At 42.6% G+C, this 16,590-nt stretch overlaps 1 protein-coding gene across 1 annotated transcript in view; it reads right to left on the reverse strand.

Annotated features, from left to right (window-relative positions):
• Positions 1-16,590, reverse strand: part of SPRED1 (sprouty related EVH1 domain containing 1) — a 122,663-nt gene that overhangs the window by 42,120 nt on the left and 63,953 nt on the right. The window contains exon 3 of the mRNA XM_073609667.1: positions 1,702-1,870. Within this exon, the coding sequence (XP_073465768.1) occupies positions 1,702-1,870 (169 nt within the window). The remainder of the gene's footprint in view (positions 1-1,701; positions 1,871-16,590) is intronic.

Below are 16,590 nucleotides of genomic sequence, written 5' to 3' on the forward strand. Positions count from 1 at the left end.
TTTGCAATACAAAGGGGGACAGTACAGTAATGCCCCGAACACACGATCGGACTTTCCGACAAAAAAAACGTGGATTTTTGTTTGAAGGATGTTGGCTCCAATTTATTTTGCATACACGCGGTCACACAAATGTTGGCCAACAATTACGAACGTAGTGACGTACAAGACGTACGTGCAATCTCCATTACGAACGCTAGTTATATCTCCGGCTCGTACTTGATTCCGAGCATGCGTGGACTTTTGTCCGACGGACTTGTGTACACACGATCGAGTTTGTTGTCGGAAAATTTGAGAACCTGCTAGCCAACATTTGTTGGCGGAAAGTCCGCCAACAAATGTTCGATGGAGCATACACACGGTCGGACTTTCCGCCAACAAGCTCACATCCAACATTTGTTGTTGGAAAATCCAATCGTGTGTACGGGCCATTACAATACAGTTCAATACAAGAGGGTTAGGAGGGCCCTGCTCCTGAGAGTCTAAAAGGATAGGGCAAGTGATACAAAAGGTAATTACTGTGTTGGGATAAGTTGTTCGAAAATTACAATCAAGGTAGAGGTAAGATGCGCTTCTCTAAAGAAATTAGTTTTGAGGGATTGAGGCAGATAGTCAGAAGATAGCTGGACAGATTGGAGTAGGGAGTTCTAGAAAATGGGAGAGGTTCTGGAGATGTCCTGGAGGTGAGCATGGGAGGAGGCAACAGTGACGCTATAGAGCAGGAGGTCTTGGGAAGAGTGATGTTGTACCACTGTCATAACCAGCACTCGTCTCTCTCTAAACTCACATCAATACTGAGTGCATGGCAATACTATGGTAACAAGTTATCATCCTGGCAGCATAGTATTACTGTGGTAACATCATTGTGTTGATACAACATGGTCTCGTACTGATAACTCTACCTCACTCTGTTAATGCTGTATGCTGTATCACTCTATAGCAGAATGACGTCACTGGTTGGACGCCAACCTATGTTACTGTGGCATCAGTCTGGTTACTCCGAATCACTACAGTGACATCACATAAATGCCTGCATGGCATCACTATGGTAACAAGGCTTTACTCTGGAAGCATTGCTAAACTCCAACACTAGTAACATGGCATTATGAAACTACACTGTGCCATTAGTACATCTCCCATAAAAACAGACTCCATATTAGGTTCAACCCACAGAGCTTCTAGACTCCGTCCTGCTGCGGTCTAGACTCTGTTCTGCTGCTTCTAGACTCCGTCTATATTGAGACATGGTAGAACACTTTATAAATATGGAAATCACACGACGAATAATAGAAGGTCAAATGAAAATACAGAATTTAGAATCTTTTTCCCTATAACTTTACATAAAAATACATTTACATAAAAAAGGACATAGCATAATCATAACATAATGTATTATTAGATGAGGCTATGGTGTCCCATAATAAAACATTGCTATAATCAAAGTGACACTGTCATGAAGAAAGTACGGAGGCTGCCATTGCTGGTCTCCTGCAGAAAATACTAGTTGTCCCAAGGTGTCTGACTCAAGTAATTCTGAATCACACAGACCCAGAACCAGCATGATGTAAATGAGTCAGAATTCCTTATCGCTATACTTCCAAGCATGAAAGTCAGGGAGCTCTCATTCTAAAAATGAGAGTGTTCAGAAACGGCAGCCTTCATGATTCTTCTATAACAAATCCCTTTAAAGCAACAGGACATTACCTTGAGTGAGATCTTCAAGGGCACGACGTATACCCCTATCAAAAGCTCGAGCATCTGCAGGACTCTGGAATGTGAGGCCAAACTTCTTATCTCCAATCCTCCAATGGTGGAAAGTAGGGGTGACCTTATTATAGACCAGTTCCTTCTTTAGAACACACTCCAGCACAACCTAGGGAAAAAAACTGCTATGATTAGACTCAAAAAGTCATAAGCAGAGATAATGTGCAGCCACATCTGCATTACTACAAACCAAGTTTGCTTTTTACTGAATTCCTTATCTGCATCTAGTTCTCCAGGTTTAGGCCAAGGCAGAGGAATCTACCCTGGGCACTGTGGTAGTGATGATTGGTGCATGTTGACATCTTCACCTTGGGTGCCAGAGGACCTTGTCCCGGCACTGTAGCCCTGTATGCACATTGGTCAGTTTACTGCAAGAATTATGGGGGTGACTGAATATTGTCTAATAGCCCACTGCCCCAATAAAGGTGAAGTGTAGGAGCACACTTCTATTCCCATGACTGTCTTCCAGCTTACATGTTCACATTTTACAATAATGTACAGTGTTCCAATGACTGCAGTACTAAACAATGGTTGTGATTTTCTGCTCCTTTATATCTTAACAGTTGTTAAGCAGGGAGGGCAAGTAAAATACAGAGATTATGTTGTGGGTATTCTGCAAATCTCTGTGCAGTGGCAGTACCAAGGGGTGCTTGAGTGTGTTAGAGGTCCCCTAAACTTGAATAAAGCAAACACTATGCGGTCCAACAATTGTGCTTAGCTATGTCAGAAGGAGTGATCTTGCGCCCCACAGGTAAATTACAGTTCTGGCAGCAGCAATGCAGAGGAGGAGTTTTGCTGAAGTGAACTCTCAGGTAAATCAAACGACTGAACACCAATGCTGGGGGTTGCTGTTGGGAGTTGGAATTAATGCTTGCTGGTGCTTATTATTGCTTGCCCTGACATTTGCTGGGGGTCGTCACTTGCTTGGGGTTACTGCTGGCTACAACACATGCTAGGTGTTATTGTTGGCATTGACACCAATGCCTGAGGCTATCATTGCCTCCACTGACCAACAATGGGATTTATTTTACTCCCACAATCTTTTTATTAAACCGCCAGGCTATATGTGGTCTAAACCACAGCAAAGCAATGGGGGAAAGCTGGCTATATATTATGAAGCAACACCCACTATATTGATCATGCCAACTTTTTGACCACCCTCATTAACACATTTTTCTTCTCAATCTTTTCAAGGTGGGCAGCATGTGTCCCACGTAGTACACCACATTTTTTTCTTCACGCCCTCAAGGCGTTGCTTCTATTTCTTTTTAAATGTTGGCAACTAACCAGCAATGTAGAGGATTGTTACATACTTCTGACCAGCAGGGGAATGCTGGAAGGTCTTTATAGCTGTTGGAAATCTATTTTCGCTTGGTTATCTATTTTTGTGGGGGAATGCTAGAAGGTCTATAGTTTCTGGCTGCTGGAGATATATTTTCGCTTGGGGTATCTATTTTTGCTGGAGTGGTCTATTGTTGCTGGGGTGGTCTATTGTTGCTGGGGAGGTCTATTGTTGCTGGTGGAGGATCTATTGTCGCTAGGAGGGTCAATTATTGCTGGGGAATTGATTGTTGCTGTGGTGGATCTATTGTTGCTGAGGAAGATGGAATTTTATTGCAGGGGTCTATTGCTGATGGGTGGGTCTATTGTTGATGGGGGGGGGGGTCTATTGTTGGTTGCAGGGGATCTAATTTACTTATTTTCTTGCTATCATTAACACATTCCATATAAATTACATAGCACCACAGAATTATACTTGGTTCTGTATTTTCTAAAAGGGGCGGTACTGGGAGGTGGGTAGGGGGCGGAGACAAGAGGGACTTGGAAGTGGGGAGTACCTGCATCTATTCTCTGAGAAATAAAGCCCTGCTTCTGCCACTGTACTCTCTAAACTTCAATGGTTTCTATACTGTGCACTTTTTATTTCCTGGTAACCATTTCTCATTATGGTATGTCCGTTGTTATTGCAACTCAGGATTCAGGATTTGGGACTTAGCTCCCCCAATTACACACCAAAAAAATTGGTGTGTAATTGGGGGAGCTAAGTCCCAAACAACAACACCAAAAAAAATGTCTGGAGCTGCCCCTGTGTCTACATACAATAACAAAAAATAGAAGAACAGACATGCAGGAAATTGGAGGAAAAGTACTATACAGTTGCTCTTCGTGGGCATTTCATGCAATTCACATGGGCAAGGAAAGGGTGCCTGAGAGACAGAGATAGATAATAAAAGTGAGGAACCTAATAATGAATAGATGGATTTTGAATACAAATTCCTTCACTTAGTCAAGGGGCCTGTGTAAGCTATTTCTGCTGGAGCAACATTTGAAGAGGACCCCCCATAGACGAGTGTCCAGGTCCAGTGTCCAGTGTAAGCCATTACGGCTGAGGAAGTATTTGAGAAAGACATGCTGGAAGTGTGTTCAGGCCTGAATCAGACCATCATCTGGTGACAGTGAGTGACGGCTTGAAGACAAAGATAGTCTGTGTGTGAACAGATTGAGAGCCTAAGCAAGAGGCTAGGAGAACCAGTCCTGCAGGAAGGCTGGGACTGGGGCAGTGTTGTCTGCCTAAGAGAGCAGCGTGTAAAGGCTGGAAAATCTTTGTTGTGCTGAATAACTCCTGATTTGGGTAAAACATTCTGTTATTCTGCTTCATGGATGCATAATAGCGGGGTGGAAGTCCAAACAAAACCGTGGAGGTTATTTAATAAAGGCAAATCCGCGTTGCACTACAAGTGCACTGCAAGTGCACTTAAATGTGCACTTGGAAGTGCAGTCGCTGTAGATCTGAGGGGGACATGCAAGGAAAATAAAAACAGCACTTTAGCTTGCACATGATTGGATTATAAAATCAGCAGAGCTTCCCCTCATTTAAATCTACCCCTCAGATTTACAGCGATCTACAGCCACTGCACTTACAAGTGCACTTTCAAGTGTACTTGCAGTGCACTTGTAGTGCAGAGTGGATTTGCCTTTAGTAAATAACCCCCACAGTCTTGTTTGGACTTCCATCCCGCTATTATGCAGTAAATCAACCCCTATGTCTGGGCAAAATTATAAACATTTAGCAAATCTCTGCGTTACATGCACATTTTCCCATGTTATTTCTATTTAAAAATGATGCAAAAATACTGCCAGAAATCCCAGTGAGCTGATAACATTGCCTCTGCTGCAATTTGAAGCAGTGTCGTCAGGCCTCCAGAGTTCTTTGCTAATAAATTACAGAACATCTTCCCCTTTATGTTATAGAGAGGAGTTCTGTAGTCCACCAGGGAGAACTCAGGCAGGGCTGACAACACTGCTTGAGATTTCAGTGCAGCAGAGGCAGTGTTGTCAGCTCACTACAGGAAGTTAGGAGCCAGAACTTGGGAGAGAGGCTGCAGTGGCTCAGAGGACAGCACTCCAACTCTGAACTGGTGCAGTGTACATTTTTCAGAAGAACATGGCAACTGGTGATTTAATCTGAGGAAGAGCTAGATATTGAAGATGAATGCCAGGGTAAGAATTAAAAAAGGTGTGACCCAATGTGGCTCCACATTTTAGGGTTTGACATGGTCCCAAGCAGGGGCCCCCTTTGACAGCTGTACAAGTTTAAAGGCTAACCCTGCCTTTTAGACCACGTTACATCCGTATTTAGGGTGTGCCATGGTGCCAAGTGGACTTTTTCCCCACCTTTCCGTGACAGCGAGCAGGGGCTCTTCTCCACCGCAACAGCTTTCACTGTTATAGAGATATGTGAATGAATAAATTACAGGTCCTGTCTGCCAACCCAGACTTGTATTTCTTAATAATAGTCCATTGACACATCCTCTATCTCAATAACTGAACGTCCGTACCTTGGTAAGCACATAAAGCTGGAGAAGAGTCTGCAGTAGTATGGGATTCACTGATCGTGGTTGCAATGCTCTACAGGCTCATTTGCAAAAAAATTCACCTTTGTGCTGCAAATACAGTTGTTCTCATAAGTTTACATACCCTGGCAAATTCATGATTTCTTTTTTTTTCAGAGAATATGAATGATAACACAAAAACTTTTCTTTCACTCATAGTTAGTGTTTGGCTGAAGCCATTTATTATCAATCAACTGTGTTTACTGTGAAACTACCCAAATGACCCTGATCAAAAGTTTACATACCCTGGTGATTTTGGCCTGATAACATGCACACAAGTTGACACAAAGGGGTTTGAATGGCTATTAACGGTAATCATCCTCACCTGTGATCTATTTGCTTGTAATTAGTGTGTGTATATAAAAGGTCAATGCATTTCTGGACTCCTGACAGACCCTTGCATCTTTCATCCAGTGCTGCGCTGACGTTTCTGGATTCTGAGTCATGGGGAAAGCAAAAGAATTGTCAAATGATCTGCGGGAAAAGGTAGTTGAACTGTACAAAACAGGAAAGGGATATAAAAAGATATCCAAGGAATTGAGAATGCCAATTGGCAGTGTTCAAACTCTAATCAAGAAGTGGACAATGAGGGGTTCTGTTGAAACCAAACCACGGTCAGGTAGACCAACTAAAATTTCAGCCACAACTGCCAGGAAAAATGTTCGGGATGCAAAGAAAAACCCACAAATAACTTCAGGTGAAATATAGGACTCTCTGAAAACATGTGGTGAGGCTGTTTCAAGATGCACAATAAGGAAGCACTTGAAGAAAGATTGGCTGCATGGTCAAAACACTAGAAGAAAGCCATTAATACGCAAATGCCACAAGGTATCCTGCTTACAATATGTCAAACAGCACAGAGACAAGCCTCAAACCTTCTGGCAAAAAGTCATTTGGAGTGATGAGACCAAAATTGAGCTTTTTGGCTGCAACCATAAATGCTACATTTGGAGAGGAGTCAACAAGCCCTATGATGAAAGGTACGGAGGTGGATCGCTGATGTTTTGGGGATGTGTGAGCTGCAAAGGCACAGGAAATTTGGTCAAAATTGTTGGCAAGATGAATGCAGTATGTTATCAAAAAATACCGGAGGAACATTTGCATTCATCAGCCAGGAAGCTGCGCATTGGACGTACTTGGACATTCCAACATGACAATGATCCAAAACACAAGGCCAAGTCGACCTGTCATTGGCTACAGCAGAATAAAGTGAAGGTTCTGGAGTGGCCATCTCAGTCTCCTGACCTCAATATCATTGAGCTACTCTGGGGAGATCTCAAACGTGCAGTTCATGCAAGACAGCCCAAGAATTTACAGGAACTGGAGGCTTTTTGCCAAGAGGAATGGGCAGCTGTACCATCTGAGAAGATAAAGAGCCTCATCCACAAATACCACAAAAGACTTCACGCTGTCATTGATGTTAAAGGGGACAATATACAGCATTAAGAACTGGGGTTTTGATTAGGGTCATTTGGGTAGTTTCTGTTGTCATTATGATTTAAAAAGAGTAAACACAGTTGATTGATAATAAATGGCTTCAGCCAAACACTAACTATGAGTAAAAGAAAAGTTTTTGTGTTGTCATTCATATTCTCTAAAAAAATGGCCAAGAAATCATAAATTCTGCCCGTGTATGTAAACTTACGAGCACAACTGTATATGTGCATTTATTATTATTATTTTTTTTTTTTTAAATGGTGGACTTAGCATTTGAATGAGAAGTGTTCATGGTTGATGAATTATTTAATTGATTCTGGTATTCTCTGTTTTTAACAAATACAATCCTCTCCAATTTACACTGATATGGATACTAATTAATACATGTACTGCATGTACTTGATGCTCACTTGGCTATTAATATAGAAATAACCTTTCTCTACTTTTCTTGCTCTTTTTTTCACAAATATAATTTAATCTACAATACTTTTTGATAGATCCTTTTGTATCATTAAACACACAAATACAAAGACAAAGGAAAACTAAAGTAAACTATTACAAATGACAGTTATTACTATGATATACAGGAAGACAGACACAAACACATCCTGAAGAACATTTTTGCAGATATACGGTATACTGCAATTATAAATTCTCGCTGTAGTCAGTGGTTTGCCGTATGCATCAGCAGGATGCAATATGAATTTATTTCTGGTTGATCAGGAGAGATCAGATGGGGGCATTGCTATGACTTCCTGCAGACTGGCTGGAGCCCAGAGCAGGAAGGTGACAGTAATAATGCAGGATGTGTGGAAGCAACATGAAGTCTGACCTGACACTCTCTGGCCTCCTGCATAGATGATGCTGCAGAAGGTCCCAAGAGGAGGCCTCTTTACTTCTCTCTAAAAAAATCAATACCCCTCCAGCCTCCTGAGGTCACATTCCTCTCCTTAACACCGCAGTACAGCCAGCAAATGGTAAAGGACTCAGATTCACAAGACTCACATTACAGCTTTATCGTGGTGTTATTTAAATGCTACAGCGAGCACATCATTTTCCATAATCACTGTCTTTATCATTTTAAAGTGGGAGTAAACTCCCTTGGTTGAGTTTTACCTAGAGGAACAGTAAATACAGTGCCTTGAAAAAAGTATTCATACCCCTTGAAATTTTCCACATTTTGTCATGTTACAACCAAAAACGTAAATGTATTTTATTGGGATTTTATGTGATAGACCAACACAAAAGAGGCACATAATTGTGATACGGAAGGAAAATGATAAATGGTTTTCAATGTTTTTTACAAATAAATATCTGAAAAGTGTGGTGTGCATTTGTATTCAGTCCCTCTGAGTCAATACTTTGTAGAACCATCTTTCACTGCAACTACAGCTGCAAGTCTTTTTGGAGACATCTCTACCAGCTTTGCACATCTAGAGAGTGAAATTTTTGGCCATTCTTCTGAGCAAAATAGCCCAAGCTCTGTCAGACTGGATGGGGAGTGTCTGTGAACAGCAATTTTTAAGTCTTGCCACAGATTCTCAATTGGATTGAGGTCTGGACTTTGACTGGGCCATTCTAACACATGAATCTCTGCCCCAGTCAGGTTTTCTTCTAAGATTGCCCTGTATTTGGCTCCATCCATCTTCCCATCAACTCTGACCAGCTTCCCTGTCCCTGCTGAAGAAAAACATCCCCACAACATGTTGCCATCACCATGTTTCAGGGTGATGTGTAATGTTAGTTTTCCTCCACACATAGTGTTTTGCTTTTAGGCTAAAAAGTTCATTTTTGGTCTCATCTGACCAGTGCACCTTCTTCCACATGTTTTCTGTGTCCCCCACATGGCTTCTCGCAAACTGCAAATGGGGCTTCTTATGGCTTTCTTTCAACAATGGCTTTCTTCTTGCCACTCTTCCGTAAAAGGCCAGATTTTTGGAGTGCACGAATAATGGTTGTTCTGTGGACAGATTCTCCCACCTGAACTGTGCATTTCTGCAGCTCCTCCAGAGTTATCATGGGCCTCTTGGCTGCTCCTCTGATTAATGCTCTCCTTGCCCGGTCTGTCAGTTTAGACAGCCATGTCTTGGTAGGTTTTCAGTTGTAGGTTTGCAGTAGTAGGTTTGCATAGAATGCATTAAGATAAAAATCCTTCTGCCTTTACAACCACTTTAAAGTAGAACAATAGGTAAAACTTTTTTTTAATTTTGGATAGAGCAAGAGAGGGTTATAACCCCTGTCAGATTTTGTTTTGCCATCTGTGGCCCATTGGGGATATTTACCTTAATTTCCTGTCCCATAGCCAAACAGGAAGTCAGAGGAAATCCCTGCAAATTAGAGAATTCCTTGGGGACCCCCAGGTTACCAGAAATAGTGTCCCCATTGGAAGATTTGCCCTCTATTACTTTTCCCAGGACAACCCAAACCGTAAGATTTTCTTTTAGTTTCACTTTCAATAATGGTAAACAGAACAAATAGAAAGAGTGAATCACCTTAACGGGGGGCACAGACAGCAATAAAAACTGACAGGGCTTCTAGTCCCTCCCGTCTCTATCCAAAACTAAAAACAAAAAAAAAGTTTTGCCTTTAGTTATACTTTAAAGTGACCCCGGTTAAAATAGAAGAGCACTTATACTCAACGCACAGGTGAACTGTGTATTCTATCTTCCCTTCTTTCCAGAACTGCCACCTCCATAAGCTTCTTTGGAATTTGACACTTCCAGAAGTGTCCGATCTCTGAGTCCCCTCTGCATGCCATGGTTCCATGAAGGGAGGGTTGGAGGTTAGAACCCAAATGCATGACAGGGGCATCTGACAATCTGACACCTTTAAACCTGCAGCACTAAAATGGAGAACAGGAAACAGGACATGGTTTCTGCTGAGGTGAGTATTAATCCCTTCTATGGGTTCAACTGGATGGACTTGTCTTTTTTCAACCAGACTAACTATGCAACTATGTAATAGTCTTGTATTGCAAGGAACATTAAGGATGTCTAAACCCAAGAAAAAAAAAAATATATTGCAAATTAAATGTGATGGCTGAAATACATTTCTTTTTCAGGCTAAGAACATTTTTTTGCAAGTAAAGAAAGATCCCTGTGAGAAAACCAGTGTGCTTGTAACTTCAGGAGAACAGCCTACATTGACAAAAGACTAATACAGCCACCCCATCTAAGGAACATAAAGCAATATATCACCTTTTTGTTTTTGGGTTTAGATATGTGATAACACAGATTTCTTTTAAACCTGACAGGGTCATTTTAAGGTATGTAAAACTGCATTTGTGGAGTGCTGAAAGGAGATCGGAAGATAGTGGTTGGGAGGCCACTTAGCATGCCTTAAGCTTTTTCATTGAAACAAAAAAAAAAATGATTGCAGTAACAAAGTGCATACTTGCAGCAGCCTTCAAAACACTTCTGTCATGGATGAATTTCAGGCCATTCTGACAAAGATCCAACACTTCAGGGTGGTGTTAAGCTTGCCTCTAGGCACTGCCATCCATACATTCATACTGGCCCATGACTAATTGGCAGTTTCACAGGTCAATAGAAATATGCAGGAGACAGGAAGGGGCTGGCAGGCTTAGGTTTTTCTGAAAAGACAGGTGTGCCCCCCCCCTCCCCCCCACTCCCAGATGCCTAGAACTTCTGGGTTTAATGTCAGTATGGTGTCAGGTGCTGGGAGAGAGGGGGATCAGGGACTCTGTGACACCAGCACACACAGGGACATAAGGAGGCTATTCAGTGCCCTATGTATGTCTCCATAATCTGATCCTGTAACCCTCCAGTATATTACTGCTGTTACAGCTATAAACTTAAAAATCGAAATCTAACTTTAATTTTTTTAAATGTAATTAAAACAATGTAAATAAAAAAACACACACACACATATATATACATACAAGAAACAACAAAAAATTAGGAAACAAGTTTCTTAATTGCAGTTGGCATACTTCTGATTTTCATCGTTTTGCAAAAATAGTAAATTTTTAATTTAGCTTTTCTAGTTAGCTGGAATTTTTGGGACAGTAATGTTTGCGTGCGCTAATATAGGGGAATATATTGATTTCATAAACATTTGTGTAACTCAAGTGTCGTACGAAAATCATCAATTCACTATTTTTTAAACATTTTCAAAGTCCTCTGCTTTTGAGAAAATGTAGGCTTTGGGGGATACTCCAGGAACCTTTAAGTCCTTAATTTTTGTGTAAAAAAAAAAAAAAGCGCAAGCCATCCAAGGTGCAAAATGGGAAGCAGTGCTGGTAGGACAAGGGTTAACATTTGATTTATGGTCTTCCCCAGTGATTTTCTTTTTTTCCTAGCACTGCATAATTGCTCCAAAAGAACTTTGAGAAAAGTGTAATGCAATGCACTACATGATCCCCTGCTGGAAGAGATAACAGGAAGATGATTAAAGATTTCAGGGATTTAGGCGGCCCACGTGCAGTCTGAGCGGAGTCTGGGGAGTGAGGGGGGATGGAGCCACCAGACAAGGCCTTGGTAAGGGAAACCTGCTTCTTGCATTAACCAGATCTGTACATCTACTGATGGGAAAGGCAGGATGAATCCCAGCTGGTAAAAGCAGTAACTCCGACAAGGCTGAAAAAGCCACGCTTTATACAGAGGCTGGGCTAATCAATATGTCCTAGTACAAACTGCACGCCTCGGCAGTGCAGAAGAAAGAAGAATGTTTTTACCCCCCTGATTATATATACAAATTTAAATACTTTGAAAACAATACTTGTATCTAGTAAAAATATCATTATAATAAACATATTGTAAATAAAATGACACTAAGGGCTCGTTCACACCAGCCGCTGCATTGCAATGCAGCGGCTGGTGTGTGGCGCGGTGGGGCCGAGATCAGCACACAAATGAAGTGCTATACTTGGCGCATCGCACTGTTTCCTTTTTTTTTTTATGTTTATTGAGGTGTCATACAGACATCCCATTAAGTTCAATTGCTGGCCGCTGCACTATGCTGAAAAAATGTGCTGCATTCAGTACTTTTTTTCACTACACCCTGCCTACATACCACCGCAACACAGTGTTCTGAGAAACAAAATGATGCTGGATAGCCGCACTCCAATATTCACCTTTATTTTGTAAAAACAAGAGTCCAAAGCATAACAAGTGGATACAGACCAACTGCGGCTATCCAGCATTATTTTGTTTCTATGTCTCTGTTTCAAACAGAGCTGGCACCCAAACTGGTTGTGGAGACAGCTGATCCTAGGAGGGGTAATTGTCTTAGAGTGGTGAACTCTCACAACACAGTGGTCTGAACCGGGCACAGAGGAGACAAGGCATTTTGCCTTGTTCATTCGGTGGGACTCTGCTGGAACAACTGCCCAATGCAGTCCCATTGCATGTGTTGTGAACATACCCTTAACAATATTCTTATTTTACAAAAATAATCCTTACTCAGCCGCTACTTAATGGCCCTGTAATCTATTATCATAAAATTGTTTCCCTGCGAGTTCCCAAAACCTCTCCTTATCCCCTCTCACTTCCATTTGTTTGGAATGAGCCCTGCCTGCAGTGTCCTCCGTCCTGCTCTTTGCACATAAAAATCCCATAATCCATCTCTTGTCATATTTGTCCAATAAATACAGGATTAAAAGGATTAAAAGCTCCAATACCTGTGGAGTAGTTCTACGCAGTGACCATGTCTTGAGTTTCTCCCAACATATACTGATCAGCCATAACAATATGACCACTGACAAGTAAAGTGAATAAAATTGATTATCTCATTACAATATACTGTATATTAAGCAGCAAGTGAACATGACCCTAAATCTGATGTGTTGTAAGCAAAAAAAATGGGCAAGAGTAAAGAGTTGAGTGACTTTGACAAAGGCCAAATTGTAATAGCTAGAAGACTAGGTCAGAGCATCTGCAAAACTGCAGCCCTTGTGGGGTGTTCCCGGTCTGCAGTGGTCATGACCTACCAAAAGTGGTCCAAGGAAGGAAAACTGGTGATCCAGCAACAGGGTCATGGACATCCAAGGCTCATTCCGGCATGTGAGGAGCAAAGGCCGACCTGTGTAGTCAGAACCTACAGAGGAGCTACTGTAGCTCAAATTGCTGAGTTAATGCTGGTTCTGATGGAAAGGTGTCAGAACACACAGTGCATTGCATTTTGTTGTGTATGGGGCTGCATAGCTGCAGACTGGCCAGGGTGCCCATGTTGACCTGGGTCCACAGCCAAAAGCACATACAATGAGCTCGTGAGCATCAGAACTGGAGTAATGGAAGAAGGTGGCCTGGTCTGATGAATTCAAGAATGGTTTGAGGAAAACAACAAGTTTGAGGCATTGATTTGGCCTCTACATTCTCCAGATCTCCAGATCTCAGTTCAATTGAGCATCTATAGGATGTTCTGGAAAACAAGTCCGATCCATGTAGGCCACTCCCTGCAACTTACAGGACTTAAAGGAGAGGTCCAGCCAAAGCTAGTTTGGCTGGACTTCTCCTATGGATCACAGGAGTGCAATTCGTTCTGCGCTCCTGTGACCCATTTTCAGCAGAAAGTGAGCTGAGGTCTGCTCTCTGCTGACGTCACCGATTTCAGTCCAGGCACTGCATCATCGCCACAATAAAGTTTGGATCCGTCAGGTTCTGGACTGACACAGCAATCAGCCTCTCAGCGAGCTATTGAGAGCCTAAGACGGCCTCTCTGCCCCTCCCACAGCCCATTGCTCCAATGAGCGTGGAGGGGGAAGGGCAGAGAGCTGTGACTGAGTCAGCAGCTCTCTGCTCACTGAGCTCTAAAAACCGAGCGATCAGCAGTGTTCAATCGCTCGGTTCTCAGTACAGAGGCACCAGAGGACAGATGCAGCCACCTAGGTGAGTATGAATCTCAAAAAAAAAAAAATAAAATCCTTTACTAAACTTTTAAAGGATCTGCTACTGAGGTTTTGGTGCCAGATACCACAGCATACCTTCAGAGGTCTAGTGGAGTCCATTCGTCGATGGGTTATGGTGGATAGTCATAATGTTATGGCTGATCCATGTATGTACAGTATCTCACAAAAAGTGAGTACATCCCTCACATTTTTGTAAATATTTTATTATATCTTTCCTGTGACAACACTGAAGAAATTACACTTTGCTACAATGTAAAGTAGTGTAAATTTGCTGTCCCCTCAAAATAACTCAACACACAGCCATTAATGTGTAAACCGCTGGCAACAAAAGTGAGTACACCCCTAAGAGAAAATGTCCAAATTGGGCCCAATATTTTGTGTGCCCACCATTATTTTCCAGCACTGCCTTAACCGTCTTGGGCATGGAGTTCACCAGAGATTCACAGGTTGCCACTGGAGTCCTCTTCCACTTCTCCATGATGACATCACGGAGCTGGTGGATGTTAGAGACCTTGCGCTCCTCCACCTTCCGTTTAAGGATGCCCCACAGATGCTCAATAGGGTTTAGGGGCGAGACATGCATGGCCAGTTCATCGCCTTTACCCTCAGCTTCTTTAGCAAGGCAGTGGTCCTCTTGGAGGTGTGTTTGGGGTCATTATCATATTGGAATACTGCCCTGCGGCCCAGTCTCTGAAGGGAGGGGATCATGCGTGGCTTCAGTATGTCACAGTATATGTTGGCATTCATGGTTCCCTCAATGAACTCAATGTGCTGGCAGCACTCATGCAGCCCCAGACCATGACACTCCCACCACCATGCTTGACTGTAGGCAAGACACGCTTGTCTTTGTACTCCTCACCTTGTTGCCACCACACACGCTTGACAAATCTAAACCAATCAAGTCTCATCAGACCACAGGACATGGTTCCAGTAATCCATATCCTTAGTCTGCTTGTCTTCAGCAAACTGTTTGCGGGCTTTCTTGTGCATCATCTTCAGAAGAGGCTTCCTTCTGGGACGAAAGCCTTGCCGGCCAATTTGATGCAGTGTGCGGTGTATGGTCTGAGCACTGACAGGCTGACCCCCCACCCCTTCAACCTCTGCAGCAATGCTGGCAGCACTCATATGTCTATTTCCCAAAGACAACTTCTGGATATGACGCGGAGCATGTGCATTCAACTTCTCTGGTCGACCATGGTGAGGCCCATTCTGAGTGGAACCTGTCCAGTTAAATCGCTGTATGGTCTTGGCCACCGTGCTGCAGCTCTGATTCAGGGTCTTGGCAATCTTCTTATAACCTAGGCCATCTTTATGTAGAGCAACAATTCTTTTTTTTTAGATCCTCACAGAGTTCTTTGCCATGAGGTGCCATGTTGAACTTCCAGTGACCAGTATAAGAGAGTGAGAGCGATAACACCAAAGCTCCCCATTCACATCTTAGACCTTATAACACTAATGAGTTACATGACACCGGGGAGGAAAAATGACTAATTGGGCCCAATTTGAACATTTTCACTTAGGGGTGTACTCACTTTTGTTGCCAGCGGTTTAAACATTAATGGCTGTGTGTTGAGTTATTTTGAGGGGACAGCAAATTTACAATGTTATACAAGCTGTACACTCTTTACTTTACATTGTAGCAAAGTGTCATTTCTTCAGTCTTGTCACATGAAAAGGTATATTAAAATATTTTCAAAAATGTGAGGGGTGTACTCACTTTTGTGAGATACTGTATATTCCTGTTCTCATACTAATTAAAAACATACGAACAACGCGGCTTACCCTGCACTTTATTTCATCCCACCATTTTTGGGAGGTTCCCCCCATTCCCTGACAGAGACAGACACTATACAGAGAGTCTATTAAACTCTGTAGACCCGCAAGAATGTGAAGTGTGAAAGTCACATCAAAAGGAGTGCTCATGGAAAGGTTCCAGTATTGATTCATAATATGTTCTTGTTAAAAAGTCCCTTGGATTTCTCTTCAAAGAACAGCCAGTGAACACCTCCATAGGCTAAAAGGTAACAATCAATATCTGAATCTAGCAGAGTGATCGCTAAAATAAGCCATAGCTGTTTGCAGCCTCAGATCACACGGTCTACGTCCCAAATCTCTTCAGCCTAGTAATACTTGGCTCCATCTCCTAAACATGACCAGCAAACCCCATTTGGCCTGGTGCCTGGATTTCGCACGCCACCGGCTTCAACATGCCAGGAGTGAGCTGATTCATACAGAATCCTGTGGCTTTCATCCACTAACAGTCTGTCTCCTCCAGACTCATTATCCTGTACCGGAACACTGCACCGTCGCCATGGAGACCAGAATTCTGCAACAGGCATGGTGACCAAGTGCAACAGGCACATGTTTTCAGAGCTGAAGTGTGGTGCACAATGCTGACAGCCATACACGGCACTTATAAGGAACAGAAAGATGGATAACACCGGCAGTCCTAGTATGTGTACACCAACACCTACCAAAACAATGCTGACCACAGGATCAAGGCCATGTTCGGGATGTTTCTTTAAAGGGACCCTGGCACCAAACCTCTCTGGTTTATAATGCCTCATGGACACTGGGCGTTTTCACAGCTGCTGTTTTTGGCTTCAGGCATTCTTTTTCTGCAGCCAGTAA

Source organism: Aquarana catesbeiana, linkage group LG13 (genome assembly GCF_042186555.1).
Source record: "Aquarana catesbeiana isolate 2022-GZ linkage group LG13, ASM4218655v1, whole genome shotgun sequence".
Taxonomy (NCBI): domain Eukaryota; kingdom Metazoa; phylum Chordata; class Amphibia; order Anura; family Ranidae; genus Aquarana; species Aquarana catesbeiana.